At 47.1% G+C, this 20,170-nt stretch overlaps 2 protein-coding genes across 5 annotated transcripts in view; one reads left to right on the forward strand and one right to left on the reverse strand.

Annotated features, from left to right (window-relative positions):
- Positions 1-19,918, reverse strand: part of NIPAL3 (NIPA like domain containing 3) — a 48,288-nt gene extending 28,370 nt beyond the window's left edge. Inside the window, exons 1-4 of one of the 3 annotated variants that reach the window (XR_006733907.1) lie at positions 19,802-19,918; positions 16,476-16,823; positions 2,825-2,893; positions 988-1,159 (exon numbers count right to left, since the gene is read on the reverse strand). Coding sequence is in view for 2 of the 3 variants with exons in the window: in XM_045545993.1 (XP_045401949.1) it covers positions 988-1,159; positions 2,825-2,893; positions 16,476-16,568 (334 nt within the window). In the remaining variant the exon portion in view is untranslated. The remainder of the gene's footprint in view (positions 1-987; positions 1,160-2,824; positions 2,894-16,475; positions 16,824-19,801) is intronic. The other 2 variants (XM_045545993.1, XM_045545992.1) reach the window with 2 other exon arrangements.
- Positions 19,491-20,170, forward strand: part of STPG1 (sperm tail PG-rich repeat containing 1) — a 45,977-nt gene continuing 45,297 nt past the window's right edge. For both annotated transcript variants that reach the window (XM_045545997.1, XM_045546001.1), the window contains exon 1: positions 19,491-19,671. The gene's annotated coding sequence lies outside the window, so the exon portion shown is untranslated. The remainder of the gene's footprint in view (positions 19,672-20,170) is intronic.

A 20,170-nucleotide genomic window follows, 5' to 3' on the forward strand; every position in this document is an offset into this window, starting at 1 on the left:
CCCGGGCTAGAATAAGTGCCATGGCGTCAGCCTAGCTCACAGCAACCTCAAACTCCTGGGCTTAAGCGATCCTCCTGCCTCAGCCTCCCAAGTAGCTGGGACTACAGGCATGCGCCACCATGCCCGGCTAATTTTTTTTTCTATATATATTTTAGTTGGCCAGATAATTTCTTTCTATTTTTAGTAGAGACAGGGTCTCGCTCAGGCTGGTCTCGAACTCCTGACCTCGAGCGATCCACCCGCTTCGGCCTCCCAGAGGGTTAGGATTATAGGCGTGAGCCACCGTGCCTGGCCTAACAACTTTTCTTTAAGAATGATTTCTCTTCTGATGCTATTTTATTTGTGATCTAATGAACATTAAAGCTGCTTTGTCTTTTAGTTGGTTCAAATGCTCCGAAGCACTGGTTCAGTGGCCACAGAAATCATAAAAAAATGGCAGATGAGAAAGTTAATGATGTTTTTGAAATGGCTTCAGTGGATGTAAAAAATTAGAGACTAAGCTAAAGGTGCACTTCTTAGAGGTACGGGATATCTGAACCGTGGGAAAGCTTAGTTTGTCTTGACAGTATAAAGATGCACAGGTTAAGGTTTTACCTTCCTCCTGCAATAGAAATAAAAAGCAATTATGACAAAGTTTCTGAATCTTAAATTCTGGAGCCAGACATCCTGGTTCATATGCCAGCCCTGTTACTCACTAGCTGTGCGATTTGGGGAAAGTAACTACATCACTTCATGCCTCAGTTTCCTTGCCTTCAAACTGGGATAATAACAGTATTCCCTTTAAAAGGTGGCTGGGAGGATTAGCAGAATTAACATCTGTAAAGCACTGAGAACAGGGTCTGGTGTATATGAAGTCCTTTGTGTTAGGCTATTATTATCAAAGCAAAAGCTGGTTTGTTCAATGAGTGCCTTTGATCCTGGTGGTGACACTCTGGTCACACAGGTGGGTGAGCCCCAGGGAAGGGTGGGGTGGGGCCCTGGTCTTACCTATCACGGAGACTGCGCTGAGGGGCACGATCAGGGAGAGCGGAGCGAAGGCGTAGGAGGCGAACACGCCCAGCTCACCCAGCAGCATCAGGAATAGGCCCAGCCACCAAGTCTTGGTCTTGAAATAGGCCCTGGGGTCCTTGGAGCCCGCCAGGCGGATGTGGCAATACTTCTGGAAATCCGAGAAAGAATGCAATTTGCCGAGATGTTTGGGGAAAAAAATGCTATGATGTACACATCCTACATCTACCCCCCATATTTAAAAATAAATTGGGAAGACCTGTCAAATTCTTCTGGAGTCCTTACTCTGAGAAGAATAAAGCGGTAGGATTCTAAACACTAGATGGTTATCCCAGGATAGTAGTTCTCCAACTGGCTGGGAAGCCTTAAAACATCCCTGGGAAGCTTTGAAAAAATACACGTCTGAGCCTCATCCTCAGATTCAGGCCCGGAAATGGGCATTCCTAACAGACAGCATAGGACACGCACTGTCTCGGTGGGAACCACGGTCTAAGGATCCCCCTTTGGCCTGGCCCTCGGGCTGACCTTCTCCGTGTTTGGGATGCCCGCTTGGCTACACTCCCTTCTGCCAGCAGCACTTGCTGGACAGCCGTGTGGCTGTCAGCGGACCTTGCCCTCCCTGGGGTGGACACCTGGCTCAAGAATGGCCAATATTGGTTTTTTTTGGGAAATGTGGACTTGGGACATAAAAATCAAGGCAGTAACCAACAAAGGCTAGAAAGTCACATTGACTTAGGGGGCCAAGTCTGCCATTTGGGAAGGACCGTGATGCGGGCTGCATAGAAGCAGACAGACAAGCAGAGATGCTGGTCTGCAGAGAGAAGGGAATGAACCAAACAAGTAGCTAAGAGACCTCGCCAGTCTCAGCAACCCACGGAAACACTCCACACACGTGTGGGAGCTGAGATGCACAAGGCACAGGTGGACAAGGCACACACGTGTGTCCACAGGGACAACAGTCTCACGCCTGCCCCCAGGAGGGAGAGCGGCTCACTGCAGGCAGCAGCTGGTGGGGGAAGGCAGCCAGCGTGCCATGGGATTTACAGTGTCAGCAGGTGTTAAGTCTTAGTTTGGTTTCCCAGCAGCAGTCCCTGAGACAAGGGCTCGGGAGCAGTTTGGGAGATGATTCCAGGAGGCACAGGTAAGGGAGGGAGAAAGTGAGGCACGGAATGGACAAGCACCAATGAAGCGTGCATTAATGAGTGAAATAGTCCCGTGGGCAACTAGGGCTCAGTCTCACTGGGAGCCCTCTGAAAACACCTGTGAAATTCACCCCAGCATCACTCTGCCAGAGGACAGGAGCCTGGGGCATCTATCTACTAACTCCAGTGGAGTTAGCAGCCCCTCCGCCAACACGCAGCCCAGCTGCTCCCCGGAGCCCCTATGAGAAGCTCCTCAAGCCACCAACTTGCTCCAAAACACACCTGCTTGTGAACTCAGATGGGCCAAGGGGATTGGGAGCGGGTGTTTATCTACAGTGGCGGCCACAGGGCAGCCCCAGCGACTTTTAAGTAATGGACAGTGCTGTAATCAGAGGTGTGACAAAACTATGACAATTCTGGTAGCCTTGGAGCAAGGCAAAGAGGAGAGGATGAAATCAGAGCCAGGAGGCCAGTTAGGAGGTCACTGCACAGACCGAGGAGAGAGGTGAGGACCAGGCTAGGAGGGTGAGGGCTGGAATGGAGGGAATCAAGAGAGATTCTGGAATAGCCCATAAGGTACTGTCCCTAGTACAGCCCAGGGATGGAGCAGGTAAGGCCCCACAGAGAGGTGGCAGCTGGACCTGTCCTAGACAGTGCTGGAGACTGAAACTTACCTGGAGGTTAAGGGCAATGCTGACCACAAGGTGCCCAAAAATCGCCAAGAGGGCGCCGATCAGATTTTCCTGCAAGGAAAGTCCACAGGAGCAGATGTGAGTTGAGCCTAAGCCAAGGGGTCCCAGGACACATTTGACACCCAAACTGTTTGCTGTCCCAAAACAAAACCAGGAAAACAATATCCATCACAAAGCCACACCCAGATCCTCGACTGGAATTTTACTAACCACAACCTGGTTGTGTTGCTGGTTTGAAAAACACTGCCCTGAGTTGGACACTTCCAGAAAATACCATCCAGGCCTGGTCACGATGACCTGACAATGCCTAAACCCGCTCTGCTAGTCCCTTTAATGTACTCACTTGCCACCGTCTTGTGCGGAAAAGCGACATTCGGGAATCAGAATTTACAAGAGAAATACAGGCAGGGATACTTTTGCTACCTTAACAATGTTTCTGTGAACTCTCTCAACTTGCTTTGGGCATTTTCAATTATTTAATTTATAAAAAGTTAATTTACATCACCTTGCAAGTAAAGTTCAGAGTCCTTGGCATGGAATTTTTTTTTAACTTTGTAAAATGATTATCAAACATATAATCACTGTAGAATAATTAGGAAATGCAGGTAAATAAAAAGAATAACAACACAATAGAAAAGTCACCTATAATTCTATAACCCAGAGATAATTACTATAATCATTTTGGTTCTTATTCCTGCAAATTTTTTCCTGTTCATAAATTTAGACATCAATGGAAATGTTAGTTTACCTTATAAAAATAAAGTTACAATCTGTTTTATAACCTGTTGTTTTTTTTTTTTTTTTTTTTTTTTTGAGACAGAGTCTCACTCTGTTGCCCGGGCTAGAGTGCCATGGCATCAGCCTAGCTCACAGCAACCTCAAATTCCTGGGCCCAGGCTATCCTCCTGCCTCAGCCTCCCAGGTAACTGGGACTACAGGCATGTACCACCATGCCCGGCTAATTTTTTCTCTATATATATGTTTTTAGCTGTCCGTATAATTTCTTTCTATTTTTAGTAGAGATGGGGTCTCGCTCTTGCTCAGGATGGTCTCGAACTTCTGAGCTTGAACGATCTGCCCACCTCGGCCTCCCAGAGTGCTAGGATTACAGGTGTGAGCCACCGCGCCTGCCTATAACCTGTTTTTTTAACTTAACATATTGTGAACACATTCCCCTGGCAGGCATATCTAATTCATCATTTTCAATAAATGTCAAATAACTCACTGTTTGGATGTGCCATATTTTATATTATTGCTTTGCTATTATTGGATATCTAGGCTGTTTCCTGCTTTCTGAATCCATGCTGTGATTGAATATCCTAGTATACACAGTTTTGTGCATTTGTGCGGATTAGTCCCTGGGGGTAAATTCTTAGAAGTGGAATTGCTGGGTTAAAACGTACTTAAGCCCAGGATTAAGTCACACACATTACGTCCCTGACACACTGACTAGCATTGTTCTTACCATTAAATGCCAAAGGAACACTCTGTGTTAGCCAAATAGTAATCCTCTCTTCCCAGGATGTGCCCTTCCCAGCTCCTCCTTTGCTCATGCGGTTCATCCACCTGGCTGCCCTCCCTGGTGAAATCCTGCCCATTTTAAGGTATGGGCCAGGCCCCAGGGACTCAGCAGTGATCAAGGCAAACACAGTCCCCACTCTCAAGGTGTTCAATCCATCTGCACAGACATAGCTAGCAAGCTGCCTCACAGTGGCCGGAGTTGGCCTCCTCAGGACAGAGGAAGCAGGAAGGGCAAGGTCAACCTTCCCTCTCCTGGAATGCAGCACGCTTAGAAGACAAGTCTTCCCAGAGAGGAGGCAGTTGGCCAGGGTGAGGGCAGGAGCAGGGAGAAAGAGGCCTGCTGACTGAAATCCCCATGGGGGGCTGTCCCTCACTTCTCCCCCCGCAAGGCACAGGGATGTAGCACAAGTGAAAGACCCTGAGTTGGGAGCCTGGAGACCCTGGTTCTAGTCCTAGCTGAAACCTGAGACAAGTCACCTCCCCTGGTCAGGCTGTGTGTCCCCTGCCTGGAAAAGGAAAGTGCTGGAAACTGACTGACTCAGTTCACACATGGCTAGATAGAACAGAGCCACCTGAGAGCAGAAACTGCGTCCTTCCTATAGGATCACAGCATCTCAGAGCTAAAAGAATCAGTGAAGACCAACTGGGCCAGGGTCTCCCTAACTGGGTTCCCAGAGATGATAATGTATAAATGGGGTTCCAAGACAAAAAAAAAAAAACCAAAAACCAAAAAAAAACCCACCATGTAGTTAAATAAGCTTGGGAAAAATCACTGCATCATTGACCCACTGGCTTGGAGACCCACAGTGCAGATGCTGGAGGCTCTCAGGAGCTTCTCTTTGTCTACCTCAGGTTTCCCAGCTATTTGGATCTAGAGCTCTTAACCTGGAACCCAGCCACTGGCATCTGCAGTAGACATCTATGATTCTCACCCGACTGATAATTTTAATCACTTTCCTCCTCTTCTAGCAATAGCACCCTGATTTTGCTGGGGATGACTACCCCGTCCCCCCCACTTCTCACTGGACACAGTCTTGTTGGAAGTGTCATTCAAAGTGCTCCATCCTCCCCCGGACAAGGATGGGCCTATGATCCCAGCTTGATCCAAGCCAGGTAGGTCAGAAGCTCTCTTCCTGGGATCCAAATCTCGACTGAGAACAGAGAGGCTGAAGAAACGCCAGCTCGCTTTGGCCCCAGGCAAGGCCTGGACAGATCATTAGCTCCTGCTCCTCTGACCCTGGAGCCATCCTGGTTCCTGTCCTTCCTGAAGCTGGGAGCAGCCCCACCGTCTTTTGTTTAAGGGCTGCTTTCTATTACTTGCAACCAAAAGCCTAATAGAATCAACACTACATGGAATGCAGTTTGGGAGCATGTTTATGATTAGCCTAACTTCTTATATATATGAATAGTGTTTTTTCCTCCCCTTTCTTAGAGGCGTGGCTTGGGTGGACAAAAAAGGCTGTTTTTACTTTTTAAAAAAAACATATTAATATATTTGTTATTAAAGGAACTAATTCACAAATCTAGGTTTTTTGAAATAAAATCTTATGACAGAACTAAGTAATTCTTGTAAATCTAACAAATTACACTTGTGAATATAATGAACCTTAATTTCTCTTAAATGTTCTAATGCTGCTCACATACAATGTTATAACTTTCCATTTAAAAAGTCAATTACAAGAATTCTGCTTCCAGGAAGATGGAGCAGACATGCTTTTCCCCATTCGTCCTGCTACACACAACTAAAACCTTGGCCCTCACATATAAAACAAACATAAGACTCTGGAAGGTGGAGAGAAGGTGGCAGACAGGCTAGAAACCTGGGACCTGAGGAACAACATGGTGGAGGGTTTCCTGGGTTTTCTTTTTGCCTCAGGCATCCCAGCCTTGGAGCTAAAGGAGCCAGCACCCTGGAAATACCAACAGGCGCAGAAAAAAAGCCCTGCGTTCTCTAGCCAAAGGATCACAAGATGGGCTGCTACACAAGAAAAAACTTTTAGACAATAACCACTCTACTACAAACACAAGAGAAAAAAAAATATGGCGCCAGCATAGGCTGAGGAGGAATCGTAGACTTCTACCCTTTCAAGGCTGTAACAAGGCACCTGTATGGTCTGTGTCCCCCAAAATTCATATGCTGAAGTCCTAACCCACAAGGTGATATTAGGAGGTGGTGTCTTTGGGAGGTGACTGGGTCATGAGGGTGGAGTCCTCATGAATGGGATTAGTACTCTTATAAAAAAGAGGCTCCGGAGAGACCACTCGCCCCTTCCACCAGGGAGGACACAGCGAGAAGGCGCCATCTATAAGAAACCGGGCCCTCACCAGACACTGAATCTGTTGGTGTCTTTGATCTTGGACCTTGCAGCTTTCAGAACTGTGAGAGATACATTTGTTTATTAGCTACCCAGCTTATGGTATTTTGCTATAGCAGCCCAAATGGACTAAGATGGCACCCCAAATCCCCTGCTAGGACTACCCGAGAAGGCCAAGCAGGGAGCCAGTGGCCAGTGACAAGCCATCTCCCTCCCACAGTATCACTGGAGACCACAAGGGGAGCCTGGACTTCTATCTTTGATGCACAAAAGTTTTTAATTTTGATGAAGTCTAATTCATTTATTGCTTTCTTTTATTGTTCATGCTTTTGGTGTCATATTTTAAAACTGTTGCCTAATCCAAGGTCACAAAAATTTACACCTATATTTATTTCCAAGAATTTTATACTTTTGGCTCTTTGATCCATTTTGGGTTAATTTTTGTGCATGGTATGAGGTGGGAGTATAACTTCATTCATTCATTTACATGTGGTTAAGAGTATCTAACAGTATTTAAAAATATCAGTATTTGAATGTGCCAGAAATTACATACTTTGCAAATATTTAAACTCGTAATGAAAAATTTTAGAACTAAAAGAATGTGTGAGGAACAAGTTTGAGAGCCCAGGAGAAAGCCCTGCATTACGTGTGGCCCTTGTGGAAGGTACAGAGCGAGGAAACCTGAGACCTGAGCGATGGTTGCTCAGAGGACACTGGGGGGCCACACAGCTGCACGTCCAAGGGTGGCCTGGCGGGATTTGCTCCTCTAAGACTTGGTTTCTTCCTCTTCTGCTAGTTGAGATGACAGCGCCTGCCCCTCAGCACTGTACTGGGGACTTCCTGAGACAATTTGGAGAGAGCACTTACCTCAGTACTTAGAATCGGGGTGAGCCATATGAAACTGCCAATATCCAACCACTTCTGACCTACAGAAATGGTAGCTTCATATGGTTCAACCTATGACTGGTAGCTGCTATTTTACTTTTTTAATAATTTTTATTTCAAAATACTAGGGGGTACAACTGTTCTTATTACATGGATGAATTGTATAATGTCGAAGTCAGGGCTTTTACTGTACCTGTCCCCAGAACAGCGTCCGCTGTCCCCAACAGGTAAGATTTTATCCCTCGCCCCCCTGTCATCCTGCCATTTTATTTTTACCCCAAGAGACCAAGCTGGCCTCTGACAAGATGTTCACTAAATCCACAGGGATTCAGTCTGTCATGTGTCAACAACTCGCCACCAGCGGAAGTAAGAGCTGCAGGGGAGAGGGAAGCCGCTGCTGCGGCCACACAGACACGACACGTCAATGCTATTTCAGAGAGGGGACGGGGAGGGGTGGGATCTAGAAGTGAAAACTGTAAATCTCACGAGGATAAACCAATCTAAGCGGCCAGAATACTCGAGGGTAAAACGTTAAGGCCAAGGAAAAACTTCCCCTTTGCCCTCTGAAGGTTCATTGAAAATCAACTGACAAACAGGAGGAAGGCGTACAAATTTATCTGATCATAGTTTTACATGACACGGGAACCTTCGGAGTGAAGACCCAAAGCTAGAGGAAACTGTCCGTCTTTATGCTTAGGTTCAAAGTACAGTCAGCCATGCAGAAATATGACTGGACACACAGGTATGATCTGATGCTAACAGACTGAGTGGGGAGACCCAGCAAGGCCTGTCTGTCTGGATTCTTCTTGGCCTCTCTGAGCAGCATTCCCTCCTCCTGAGTGTGGGCAGGACTCTCTGGAATGGGGGTCTTACGACCTACAATCATACGACGGTAGGTCAGATAATTTCTTGATGGCCAGTTTTTACACAGAAAGATAGGGGGAAAATTCGAGTAGTATTTTCAGGTTTTATGGCTTTGGGGAAGAAGGGTTCTGGTTTCCAGGACCCCCCTTTGGGAAGAGGGAGTGTGGTCCTATGGTTAGCCTTGGGGGAGGATGAGGGGTCAGAGACAGGAGGGCAGGAGAAGGTCAGAGAGAAACTTTTGCTTCTGAGGCTTTCATTTTGGGGAATCATTTTCTGAGCCCCAACAGTTGCTATGATGATAAAGGCTGATACTGACAGACACACCCCTCCTCTTAGGGCTGCAAACAACCCTGCGGGATTTTACAGACGGACAAAGTAAGTGAAATAAGAAGTGAAATAAACTGCCGAAGGTACAGACAGGAGGATTTGAAGCTAGAAGTCTGACTTCTGGGGGCTGGGCGTGGTGGCTCACACCTGTAATCCTAGCACTCTCTGAGGCCAAGGCGGGAGGATCGCTCGAGGTCAGGAGTTCGAGACCAGCCTGAGCAAGAGCGAGACCCCGTCTCTACTAAAAATACAAAGAAATTAGCTGAGAAACCAAAAATATATAGAAAAAATTAGCTGGGCATGGTGGCACATGCCTGTAATCCCAGCTACTTGGGAGGCTGAGGCAGGAGGATCGCTTGAGCCCAGGAGTTTGAGGTTGCTGTGAGCTAGGCTGATGCCACAGCACTCTAGCCCGGGCAACAGAGTGAGACGCTGTCTCAAAAACAAACAAATAAACAAAAAAGAAATCTGACTTCTGTCCTCCTAAAGCTAGTCACCCTCCAGACTGCTCCATTCTGCTCTGTAAGGTGCCCTTCAAAGATGACAAAGTCAATTAGGAAAAAAAACACCACTGCCTTGTAAGTGTTCCCACTAACAACACAGGCAGCTGAGGTCTCTTTCAAAAGCCACTTCCACAAGCATATTAAACTCCACATATAATAACAGGGTACAGACAGACATGATTGGTAACAGCATGATACAACTCATGCCCTTCCATCTAAGCGTTTCAAAGGGCTTCATCAACACTAATTATGCCCTCAAGCCCTTGTGAAGTGGTGACTGGCTCAATTTCCTGAGCATTTAAAGTCAGGCAAAGAAGCTGCCACCGGCCAGGGTTCCACAGTTGAACACACACCTATTAGGCACCTCCAGTGCCCAGCCCTGGGCGATCCAGAGGTGGGTGCTCCTGACAGCCCACTCCTCCTACTGGAAACTGTAGACGGGGTGTCCAGTTCTGCTACGGGGAGGTGAGGGAAGGGCGGTGCCTGGCCCGCTCCCACCTCCAGACCTCGCTGGCAGCTTTCTGAAGTCATTGTGCTCCTCTTTTTAATGTAGAGCCACCCTGGGTATTTTCTCTGGGGTTATAGACGGTGGGGTGTGCCTAAGTCCACACACACAGTTAACCCGGAATGGGGATCCCACTTCAGAATCAGTGACTCTGTCCCTTAAGCAGAGAAAAGGTGCAGACTGGAACACACGGTTCCCAGCTGAGGGGCAGGTGTGCGGACTGTCTTGTGGTAGCCTCAGGCCAGAGACTTCACCTGTGGCCTCTCTGGTCCTTGAGTGACTCCACCTGCACCACCAGATCAGGCTGATTCTTCTGAGGTGACACCTAAGCAGGTTCCCACCTGTTCCAGAATTCACCGGGCACAGGCTAGGTCTCGGTCCGAACCGTCAACTGAGGCGAGAGGGACGGGAGGAGGGAGGCAAACACCTCAAGGGGACTGTTCCCGGTGGAGACCTGTTAATGGAGAAGCCAAAGACTACGCCAAAGTCACAGAGCTTGAGAGTGGCAGGGCCAGAGCCAAAAATAGGTCTCCCCACACCACTCTGGTCCCAGTATTTCACGGGTGAGGAAGCAGGAGGCCTCCCAACTACCAGGGGCCTTATAATTAGTGTAACCATATATCATCCAAATTGGGACACTTGAGAATGAAAGAGGACTCTTAACATACACGGACACAGGCACAAACCGAAACTATGGTCGCTCTACTCATGGTGCTGTCTCTGAACGAGGAGTGTCACAGGCGAGGGAAGAGGGCCGAGGGAAAGCTACGTGCAGGCGGCAGGAGTACAGACCCGGCTCAGACTAGTCATGGCTCCAGCAGGCCCAGATATCAAAGGAGGGGGTGGCGAACCCCAAAGCACGCCTCTCTGCTTCGGCTTCCCAGCGTGGGCTCTGAGGACAGCAGACCTGGGCTGGGGTCCTGCCTCTGCCACTTACTGCTGCGTGACACCAGGGAATTAGCTTAACTCTGAGCCTCAGCTTCCACATCTGAAAAATGAAGCTGACTGTAAACCCCAGAGGATTGTGTTATGAAATAAAGCACAGGGTGAAATGTCATCAGACAGGGAATAAATTCTGAACAATTCTAGCTGATACTATGCTTCATTTTTGTTTTTTTGAGACAGAGTCTCACTCTGTTGCCCTGAGTGACTGCCATGGCGTCAGCCTAGCTCATAGCAACCTCAAACTCCTGGGCTCAAGCGATCCTCCTGCCTCAACCTCCCAAGCAGCTGGGACTACAGGTGTGTGCCACCATGCCCAGCTAATTTTTCTATTTTTTTGTAAAGACAGGGTCTCACGCTTGCTCAGGCTAGTCTTGAACTCCTGGCCTCAAGCAATCCTCCTGCCTCAGTCTCCCTAAGTGCTAAAATTATAGGTGTGAGCCATCGCGCCCAGCCTACTATGGTTCATTTTTAAGATCATCATTACCACTAGCAACAGCTCTAAGGGCCCTTCTGTTTCTGATAGTCTCTGGTCCAAGAATTGATCTTTGACCACCTACATCTCTGAAAGAAAATAAAAGTGTGCCCAGAAAAGCACCCAGAGGTCAGAGGCAGGAAACCTTGGTGAATATTGGTATCCAAGTGAAACCTCAGCGAAGAGCTGCCATTCTTAAGGTCTGCTTTACATCTGTCAGCAACAGCCTCTATTTAAACACCACGGTGCCAAGACCTGTCATCACCTGCTATTTAAACTGTCTCCCACAATCCCCTGGGCTCCGAATTGCAAACACGTAAGCACAGATTCCTGCATTCTGGCTTACTCGGAGGACGGCTCACATTCAAATGCAAGGGATGCATCAGTCTGGCTGGCCAGGCTCTGCTACACCTGTAACCTGGCTTCAGGCCAGCTACCTGAGACTCACCTTCTCCTGCATGTGAGACAATACCTCTCCTCTGATTGTCATTTCCACACTTAATAAGTAGTGTCAGGGAGCAGAAAGGGCCTCAGAGTGCTTGGCACAACGTAGGCAGCAACATAGGCATACAGTCAAAAACCTAGGCAGTGCATAGACTTAATTGGAATCCCAGCTTTACTACATATTGACTGTGTGGCCTTGGGCAAGTTAATTAACCTCTCTGTGCCAGTTTCTTCACATCTAAAATGGGGTTATAATAGTACCTACCTTGTGGGGCTTTGGTGAGGATTAACACAGTTCCTGTCATATAGTAAACACTCAACATATGTTAGCTTCTATTATTATTATGACTACAATAGTAATTGTTAGTTGGCTATGGACGTGTAGATAAGGGACCTATATTTTATTGCAAGGAAGACTGACAAAGGCTTCATGGAAAAGCTGACACTTGAGCTGAAAGGCTGGGTAGGATTTCCAGAGAGAGAAACAGGGGATGGTACAGGTAGCTTCAGTTTTCTCACCTGTATATTCAGGCCATCCTCTAACTACCCTATAGGATGCATTTAAAACCGACCTGCAGAGGGGTTACATGACTTTCCCCAAGTTATAATGCTAGAAAGAAATAGAACCAGGATTTGAGGCCAGGTCTCTCTGATTCCAAAGCCTATGATTCCAAAGCATGAAGAGGGGAAGCTGTCTCTGTCTTCTTTGATTTTCTTAAGGCTATTTGCAAGGAAGAAGAACTCATTTTAGAGAAGCTGAAGTAAAAAGGGAAATTATTACAAGGCTGCAAGGTAGCTCATGAAACCCAGGAGCATGGGGACTAGAGGGTGCTGGAACTCACACCACCTCAATTCTTATGCTCCCTGGGACAGTCACCATGACTTATTTATCTTTTTGCTCTGGCATGAAGATATTCTATGAAGTATTTCTATTTTTGCACCAAATTCTGCCTTAAGAGGTAGATACTGTAGAATGTATCTTCTCCACCTCCCTCCTATTCTGTAACCTAGGAAAGATATATAGCAATTCTCTATATAGCTCCCACCCCACCCAGCACAAGCATGGATATTGCAGGTGCTTCAGTAAAATACCTATTTGCTACATAGAAGAAATTGAGGCCTGACTCTTCCAGGCTGAGGCAAAGCATCCACGGTGTCAGGGTCTTGCTGGGAGCTGCCTCCTGGGCAGCTCAGCCTGTGGGTCTCTCTTTAGCAGAGCACCCTCCCCAACAACCAGAATTCATACCTTGCCAGCTAGGGCACAGGGCAGGCTGCAAGTCAAAGGCAAACTGCTTGCTCCTGACTTCATCCTGCTGACTAAGCCTGACCTTGGGTTTCCCAATATTTGCCTTGTCCCAAAAATAAGAGATGATTTGGGGGCAGCCTGCCCAGCCCACATGCCCACTTTTCTCTGAGAGCTGCCCATAAAGGTAGAGTCCCAGAAACCGTGTTTGCTGGTTGCCCCACCCCTGGCCATCAACAGCTGGACCGTGTAGACACCTGACCCACGCTGGGCCACTCAGGTCTTCTCTCTTTTGAAAGGTGGCGAAGTTCCAGCACCCTCCAAGCCCCACTGCCCTCTCTGCTCCTGGGTTTCATGAGCTACCCTGTAGCTTTGTAATAATTTCCCCTTTTACTTCAGCTTCTCTAAAATGAGTTTTTATTCCTTGCAACTAAAATAGCCTTAAGAAAATCGAAGAGGACAGAGACAGCTTCCCCTCAGAAATCCCTCTCCCTATCCCCAAGCAGAACTAACCACATCTCCCCTTCTACTCGGCAAACCTTCGTCTGTTCCTCCTGGTGAGCCCGTGGCATTTCTGAGTCAAGAGCCCCCCTGCACGCCTAGCACACGGTCAGGCACCGGGTTAGGTGCTTTTTCATTGACTCACACAGCTGTGGGAGGGAAGGAAGTTTCACTACCACCATTCTACAGATGAGGCAGCAGGAGCTCTGGGTGGCTAAGCCCTGTGTCCCAGGTCACCAGCTATGAAGAAGCACGGCAGGGATAGGACCCAGATCGTCTTCTCTTTCCCAGCTTTGGTCAGCTCACAATCCTGTGCTCACATGCCAGTCCTCAATTCCTATGCTCCTTGGGGGAGTCACCATGATTTATTTATCTTTTTGCTCTGGTGTGCCCCACCCTCTCAGGAAATGTAGGTAATAAAATCTCTTTCAATGGCCTTAGCCATATATGCTGTCACTCGGTCATCTCCATAAATTAAGATTTGGGCACTAATCAGAAAGAACAGTTTCTATCATGACATCATAAATGCTGTAGACTCTGAATATCAAAAAGCAGAATGGCATGTTCTGGTTGCTTCACAGAATGAAAGCACTCAGCACCTTCAAGATGTAAGGCCTTGGTGTTGCTCACTCAGGCTGACCAAGGGCTCCTGAAACTCCTCTGAAGTCAGGACTGTGCCACTATCGATGTGTTTTCTGACTTGACAGGAGGCTGGTTACCCCTGAGGGGAGGGAAGTGGCTAGCAGGGGACACGAGGAGATTTTGGGTTACTAGCGACGTTCTGTTTCTTGATTTGGGTACTAGTTACATGTGTGTACTCTCTTAATTAAAATTTAACATCTATTGCTCATGATTTGTACACTTTTCTGTATGTATGCTGTACTTTGATAAAAAAGCTAATTAAGAAAAATGTTTTCTGACTTAAAACCCTGCTCTATGTTGAATAATGCACTGTGAAGCACAGGGGCACCTATAAATATGGAACAGCAACACTGCTTGCTTGAGAAGACTTTGTTCTGCTCACTTTGAATATCAGTGATGACTAAGACGTGGTGGCCTGAGATCTTGATTTCTCAGGATGATAGAGTTGGGGGTGGAGAAGGAAACTTAGTAGATCATCTGGTCTAGAAATTCCCACACCTGGCTGGTTGTCTGATTACCTGAAGAGGTTTTATGAAATGCAGATTCTGGTGCCTCACCTAGATGTGCTAAACCACAATTTGCAAGAGAGTTGAGATGAAGGGGTTAAAGGGTGAAGGCAGGGGAAGATGAGTCCAAGGCCTAGAAATCTGTACATTTCAGAGCTCCCCAGATATTTTGGGAGATAAGCTAGGATTGGGGGCCATCCATGAACTCTACTCCTTCATTTTACAGTGACAGAAAGGGAGGCACCGAGAAGGAACAAGACTTGCCCAAGATCACACAGCCAGGGGTGACAGAGCTGGGCCAAGAACCCAGGTTTCCCAATTCTTTTGTCTGATACTCTTCCTATCACAGCCCTAGAAGAACAGAGTAGCCACACCCGGAGGGGAAACAACAGAAGATCAAGGAGCAAGATGCTAATGATGAGAACATGTCACCTTGGCCCTGAAAGTGATCTGACTTTGGACATGAGCTACCTGGTCCTCCTTGGTAAGGCAGAGTCTTCTGTGAACGTCAGAGTCAATTCTTGCTCTAGAACAAGTCTAATTCCAGACAAATTTTCATAATTTCCACACATGTTTAGTCTGCCTGGGTGGTCAGATGGAACTAAAATGATGAAATCTGTTTAATTATCCCCAGTGGGGTGTGGTGTAGCAGGGTGAGCACAGGCTGAGGAGCCAGTGCAGGGAGAGGCAGGGCAGTGCAGTGGTTAGGAGCATGGGTCCCATGGGCAATGTGAGCTGGATGTAAATTCTAGTCGCACAACTTCCTAGCCATCACAGAACCTCTCTGTGCCTCAGTTTCCTCATCTCTACAGTGGGGATAAAGATGGGAATGGCAAGCACTTGAAAAACACTGGCCATTATGTGTGAGTCATTGTTCTAAGTGCTTCACATGGATGAAGTCATTTAATCCTCACAACCACTAGGAGGCAGGTACTATTATTATCCTATTTTACAGATGAGGATATCTGTACCTACTTTAGAGTGCTACTGTGAAAGTTATCTGAGAAAAGGCATGTGAAGAACTTAGCTGGGATTGAATAAATGATTGAGAAATATTGGTCATTGTTGTTATCATAATTATTACCTAGACCTAGTAACAGTTCTAGCTCTGCCTCTCAACCTGCTACCTGATCGTATGTCTCTTCCTGTTTCTCAGCTTCACTTTCCCAATTCATAAAATGAGAGGGTTTCATGAGATGACCTCTAAGGTCTCCTTCAGTGCTAGGATATTAGCAGTCTCTGATTGAGCCATAAAAATGATTTTCAATAAATCCAAGCCTTCAGACACTACATTGATAGGTATTTAGAAACAATTAGACGTTAAAACCCCTATTTTCAAAAAGGTTCATTCCCTTTGACCTGTTCATTATACCTACATGACTATATCTAAGGAAATTATCAGAGATGAGCACAAAGATTTGCACTCTGGGATGTCATTGATTACAGCCACACCAGGTTAGAAACAACCTGAATATCCAACAGGGGACCTGTTGAGCAAATTTTGATACGGCAGCACAGCAGATGATTGGGTGATCATTCAAAAAGCATGCTTTCACTCACCACTCAGTGACATGGGGAAATACTCCACAAGTCGGGTTAAGTGAAACAACCAAGATATAAAACTTTATGTACAACGTGACCTCAAATTTGTAACACCAGAAAAAGACAAGAAGGAGATATACTGAAATATGAACAGAGATCGTCTCCAGTAACGGAGTAGGTGATTTTTAAAAAATTGAATCTTCTAAGTGATCAATTAAAAAATGGAATCTTCTATTTTTATGTATTTTAACGAGCATTTCTTTTCTTTTGATCACAGGTTTCCCTGAACATGTGGAGGGCCTGCCCGTTTCTGCCAGTGATAGGTACACATACCCTGGACATATCTGTTAGCCAATGTGTCGGTGTGTTACTTTCTTGTTAGAAAAATATGAATTCCAAAACCAAAAAAAGCCCTTGCCTTGTAGGAGAAGGAGCCCTCGCTCACGGAGCTGGCGCTGCTGGTGGGCGGGAGCTGCTGCAGCTGCAGGGTGGCGCTGTGGGCTCCGTCCATGGTGGCCTAGTGGCACATCCCCGCCAGGTTGGTGGAGGAATTGGAGCTGCTGCTAAGCCGGGCCCAGGCCAGAAGCCATCTTTCCTTGTGGGGTTCACCTCCCTCCAGCAGCCATCTCTGCTCCCTCACGCTGGAGGAGCCCTTCGAGACTCTTCGGGCTGATTCACAGCTTTCTCAGTTTCACTCAGAAGTGCCAACTTCTGTGTCTCTCCCAAGCAGGCAGAGAAGGGTGGGTTTTCTGATTCTGGCGGTGCTCTAGGATGGTGGAGAGGAACATTAAAAATGCATGAACAATGGAACATGGAGCCTAGCTGTATTACCTGAGAAGAGAATACTATTAGGATAAAACACAACTGGCCATGAGAAGTGAGGCCATCTAAAAAATTCTATCATGCCTCTGGCCCCCTTAATAAAGACATGACTCATCTACCTCAAAAGCTTTCTCCCTGGCCCTTAGACATGTCCTTTCCTCTCCCACTCTGCTTTCTTGCTCCCATCATTCTCTAATTTAAATCCTCTTTTTTTCCCCACGGGCTCCCAACACAAGAAGTAGAATACTACCTAAATCTACTTCTGCAGGCCTCCAAAACAAAACAAACAAACAAAAAACCCCACTACCATAAAAAAGGAACCACTGGGTTTCAACTTAGGAAGGAAAGAATGAGAAGAAAAGTTAACTCCATGGAAGATGGAAGAATTGGTCTGCAATTGAGGGTCAGCCTGACACAGGTGAGGTGACACAGGGAGGTGGAAAACTTGTGTGACCAGATCACTTAGCCTCTCAGAGATTCAGCTGCCTCATCTGTGAAGTGGAGTTAATAATGTGGCATCAAAACCAGCAATGATGATAATCCCTGTTAACTTCATCGGACTTATATTTTCAGCACTTCTCAAACATTTACTACCAAATAGAAAAGAAAGAGAAAGTACGTCCCTTCTATTCTAGGAGGCTTGGCCAAAACCCTACGACAAGTGCTAAGGGTTTCTTTGAGGTCTTCTTATAATAAAAGCAAAAAATTGCATTCTAATGTATAGTCTATGTTTATTTTAATATAAAAATGTTTTAAATTGCTTTTGATCTGCCATGTACTGTTTCACATTGGCCAGGTCATTTAACTTTTCAGCCAGTTCTCCCAGCTGTAAAATACAAATAATAATGTTTGTACAGCACAGGGCTGTTGTCAGAATTAGATGAAATAACATATGCAAAATGTGGGCACAGCAAATGAATGTCAATGAATGTCAGCCATTATTAGTATTAATTGTATTTTCACCTCTTTCATTTACTCATGCATATTTCTTTCTCTTATTTATTCAACAAATATTTATGGAGGGCTCACTGTGTGCCAAACAGACACAGTCTCTGTTGTGCCCTGAGGCTTCACAAAGCTGCCTCCTGTCTATGCTGTAGCTTCCAGTTCCTTCTGCTATCAGGCCCTAGGCCCAGGAATTCTGGTTCTGGTATGAGTAGCACATGCATATGTCATAGGGCAAACACCACGTCTGCCACTAAGAGACACCAGATGCAGGCTTAGTACAGGGGCAGCTATGGAGACCATTTGGCCCAGGGTTCACTTTGTCAAAGGGTCTCAAAATTAAATGATTGCTGCTACCTCCAGATGGGGTTGTACATTCAGTATACACACATGAGATGTACGCACTCATCAGGTAACTTTATCAGGTAACTCACATTCCACAATTATCCTTCACTATACTTTTATGTGCATATGAAAAGCATTATTAAATTTCTGTATCCCAGTTTCAGCATTTTTAATATATGAGAGCCTTAAGAGTGGCCTAGGGCTCTTTCTACCTCTGAGAGGCCCTAGGAAGCATTCAACCTGTAGTTGAACTCCAGTGAGGTGTTTGCTGAATCCTCTGTTCTGTTGTTCCCTCCTGACCTCTAGCCCAGAGCCCAGCACAGTAACTTCCATACTTCCCTACCGACTGAAGAACTGCAGGCCTGTGAGGCACCAGGTGCGCTGTGGCCACTTCACAGTCAAGAATGCCTCACTCAGGCCTCATTAACCACAGCTCAGAGCTACAACAAACATATTCCCAGCCCCACCCTCAGAAGGTCAGAGAAAACAAACAGGCCTTGGGAACATGCCAAGGGGGGTGGGGGGAATCCAGGCCTCCTGACCTCCTTTAGACCAGCTGGTTTGTCCAGGTGGTTTGCTGGTTTTGCTTTTGTTTGTGGTGGTTAGCACTGCTGTGGTTTAATGTGCTTTTGAAAAGCAGTTTCCCCATCTGTCTCCGGAACCCCAGGCCTCTGAGGCATGGCCTGCAAAGATAGAAGGCTCTCCCTCAGCTGGGTGGTAGTTTGGACTGAAAGGCTTGGAGGAACCCTTTGCAAGTTGTACTCCCTTAAAAGGCACACATTCTTTGCCTGGTGACACTCTTTTCTTGATTTCAAAGCACTTTTCCAGGAGTAACTTATGTCCAAGAGGCAAGTAGTCAACTCTGTGTTGGCAGCCACCCCACAGTTAGAGACGTGGTCACTGATCCAAGAAAGGAGGAGAATTCATTAGATGCTTGCTTCCACTCCCACCCCCACCCTTATCTCCATTAATTATTTCACCAGTCCCACAAGGCATGTTTTACAGATGAGAGAACCATGGCTTATGGTCACTAAGGGTTGGGTCTGTATTATAATTTAGCTCTACCTGAACAACAACAACATGCTCTTTCCCACCACCTGACGATTCGGCTTCTAGAGTTGAGTGCCAGTCACATGCTGATCTTTCTGTTTCTGGGCTTTGGCTCGTGAAAGGGTTACACACTTCCGTCCCCTGCCATTGAGCTGGAAACACTACACTGGAGGAGACAGCGCCTCTGTTCCAGCAGCCAGCTCAGACCAAGAATGCCTCCCCTCATCCCTCCTGCTAACTCCACCACCTGCTATTGGCAGGAAACCCGTGCCGGCATGCAGACACGTAATTTTGGCAAAGTGACTCCATTTCACTTCCTGGTTCGGTAAAGCCGGGCATCACCTTTATTAAGGCAATCCCATGGCCCCTCTCCTCTCACCCTCGATGCAAAAATGGAAAGAACATTCTGAGGCAACGAGACCCAGACTAACAAGGCTGGTGACAGCAAGAAGGTAGGGTATTCACGCTGGGGGACATTAGATGATTACAAACGCATTGGCTCTTCCTGAAAAACACGAAGGTTAAATTTCCCCCAGTCTTAATTACTACTCACCGGCGGCGTCTCCTCTGAGGTTCACTTACCAGACGTTTCTGAGAAATGACCGGAGCTGTCCGCGCAACCCGGAGGCACAGCCTCCTTAATCCCTTCCCAACTCGGGGCTGCCAGGGTGCTGCAGTGTTTTGCTTTCAAAGGCCGCGATTTGATTTGCCAGGCCGCCTGCCAGTCAGGCGCTGTAGGCATTTCGCTCAGGCGGGTGGCTGCGAGGAGGGAGTGGGCGGGACAGCCCCCGGCTACCGGCCCCGCTGCAAAGCTTGCTTGCAGCGTAGGGGAGCAACCTGGGGACCGACCCGGCGCTCACCTGGAGGGGTCCCCTCTAGCGGCCACAGGAGGAACCTAGCAGGAAGCCCCCCCTCCCCTTCCGTCTGTGCTAGAGAGCTCAGGTGATTGCT

The sequence above is a fragment of the Lemur catta genome, chromosome 3 (assembly GCF_020740605.2).
Source record: "Lemur catta isolate mLemCat1 chromosome 3, mLemCat1.pri, whole genome shotgun sequence".
Taxonomy (NCBI): domain Eukaryota; kingdom Metazoa; phylum Chordata; class Mammalia; order Primates; family Lemuridae; genus Lemur; species Lemur catta.